At 41.7% G+C, this 1,995-nt stretch overlaps 1 protein-coding gene across 2 annotated transcripts in view; it reads right to left on the bottom strand.

The window, feature by feature from the left end:
• Window positions 1–617: 617 nt before the first annotated feature.
• The window catches only part of clk2b (CDC-like kinase 2b), a 13,731-nt gene continuing 12,353 nt past the window's right edge, over window positions 618–1,995 (bottom strand). The window contains exon 13 of one of the 2 annotated variants that reach the window (XM_052147149.1): window positions 618–1,995. This exon is cut by the window's right edge and continues 139 nt beyond it. In XM_052147149.1, coding sequence (XP_052003109.1) covers window positions 1,967–1,995 — 29 coding nt within the window. In that variant the 3' untranslated portion in view covers window positions 618–1,966. The other variant, XM_052147148.1, reaches the window with a different exon arrangement.

The following is a 1,995-nucleotide window of genomic DNA, read 5'->3' as shown; positions in this document are numbered from 1 at the left end:
GAGTGAGTGAGTGTTTAAGTGTGTGCGTGAGTGTATGTGTGTATGAGTGAGTAAGTGTGTGTGAGTATGTGTATGAGTGTGTGCGTGAGTGTATGTGTGTGTGAGTGTGCGAGTGAGTGAGTGTTTAAGTGTGTGTGTGTATGTGTGTGTGTGAGTGAGTGAGTGTTTAAGTGTGTGCGTGAGTGTATGTGTGTGTGCATGAGTGTGTGTGAGTGTATGTTTGAGTGAGTGTTTAAGTGTGTGTGTGTGAGTGTGTAGTAAGTGTGTGTGTGTAGTGAGTGTGTATAGCGTGTGTAGTAAGTTTATGTGTGTGTGAGTGTGTGTAGTAAGTGTATGTGTGTGAGTGTGTGTGCATGAGTGAGTGTGTGTAAGTGTGTGTAGTGTGTGTGAGTGAGTGAGTGAGCATCTGAGCTGCTTAAAAGATTGAGAGGAGATCAGTGACCACATGTGAATAAGAGACAGACAGACAGACAGACAGACAGACAGACAGGTGTGCTATAATGCAGAAGAATGTTAAGGTCACCACACTAACAGAAACACGCGTATCCTCGGTTTAACATTCTCTTAATCACATCTATTATAGAGTGCAACAGTCTTGGGAAATCCATACAATGCAAGTGAATGGTGACCAGAAGTTTGAAGCTCCAAAAAGCACATAAATGCGGCATAAAAGTAATCCATACGACTCCAGTGGTTTAATCCATGTCTTCAGAACTCATCCATTCGATTTTCGGTGAAAATAGATCAAAACAGAACTCCTGTTTCATTGTACATCTGTACATGTCCATTGCAGTCTCTAGTTACGATAACGATTTCAAGCTCGATTACACTTGATATATGCGCACAGCGCTACATGGCGCTAGAGGAAATGTGCTCGATCAAGCTGCTGATGTCATAGTTAATAGTGAAAAATGACTTAAATATTGATCTGTTTCTCACCCACACCTATCATATCACTTCTGAAGACATGGATTAAACCACTGGAGTAGTATGGATTACTTTTATGCTGCATTTATGTGCTTTTTGGAACTTCAAAGTTCTGGTCACCATTCACTTGCATTGTATGGATTTCCCAAGACTGTTGCACTCTATAATAGAGCAGCATACAATTGACAGCAGTGTCAGTCATCAGCTGTACAGACTTTCTGTAATAAATATAAATATATATATATATATAGAGGGTTTAACTCTGCTTGTGAATATCTAGTTTATTTGCTACAAAGTGTCTCAAACAAACCTCTGAAAATCTTTGAGAGATTTGACGTCACTAACCTGACAAACAAACGCTCTTTCGGATCAGACTGGACTGGGACACGCCGGCTCCAGGAAGTTTCCTGCCAGCCAATGAGATGCGAGCAGATGATGTCATCAGCTCTCGTGAACAGACTGTGGTCGTGTGTGTGAAGCAGCTCAAACTAATAAATAATAACCCCACAAAATAGGTAAAAAACACTTCATATGAAACATGTTTTATTATAGAGAACATTTACTTTATATACAACTATATTCATCTCATACAAAACAACACAAAACTCTTAAAATAAATACTGAGGGTGTGAACAATGATATGTGCAACATTTGAAATCCAAGGCAGATACAATCTAGTGAATGTAACCGTGTGTGTGTGTTGAACGCATCCGTGACAATCCCACATCAACTTTAAGATAAGTCCCGCCTTATAGCTGTCCGTCAAAGGATGATAGACCAATCGGAGAGCTTGCCAGGCTGTCCGTCTGATTCTCCTGGCACAGAGCTCATCCAGTGTGTCTCTCCATCATTACATCATTATCATCGGCAGCTGAACTCTGATTGGATGACCAAAGTGTCAATCACAATTCTTCTGAAGTCCAATTCCAAGCAGTTCCACGGAATCCAGCGTGTCCAAACAGAACGGCCGGGGTGGAACAAGGAAAGTCCATTCAGTGTGCTCTGCTCTGAGATAGAGGTCAGAGGTCACCGGCTGATGTCACGGCTGCTGCTGGTGGTGGTGGTGTT

This window comes from Xyrauchen texanus, chromosome 17 (genome assembly GCF_025860055.1).
Source record: "Xyrauchen texanus isolate HMW12.3.18 chromosome 17, RBS_HiC_50CHRs, whole genome shotgun sequence".
Taxonomy (NCBI): Eukaryota; Metazoa; Chordata; class Actinopteri; order Cypriniformes; family Catostomidae; genus Xyrauchen; species Xyrauchen texanus.
The sequence above is the reverse complement of the archived record's forward strand: the minus strand, read 5'-3'. Positions and strand labels throughout refer to the sequence as shown.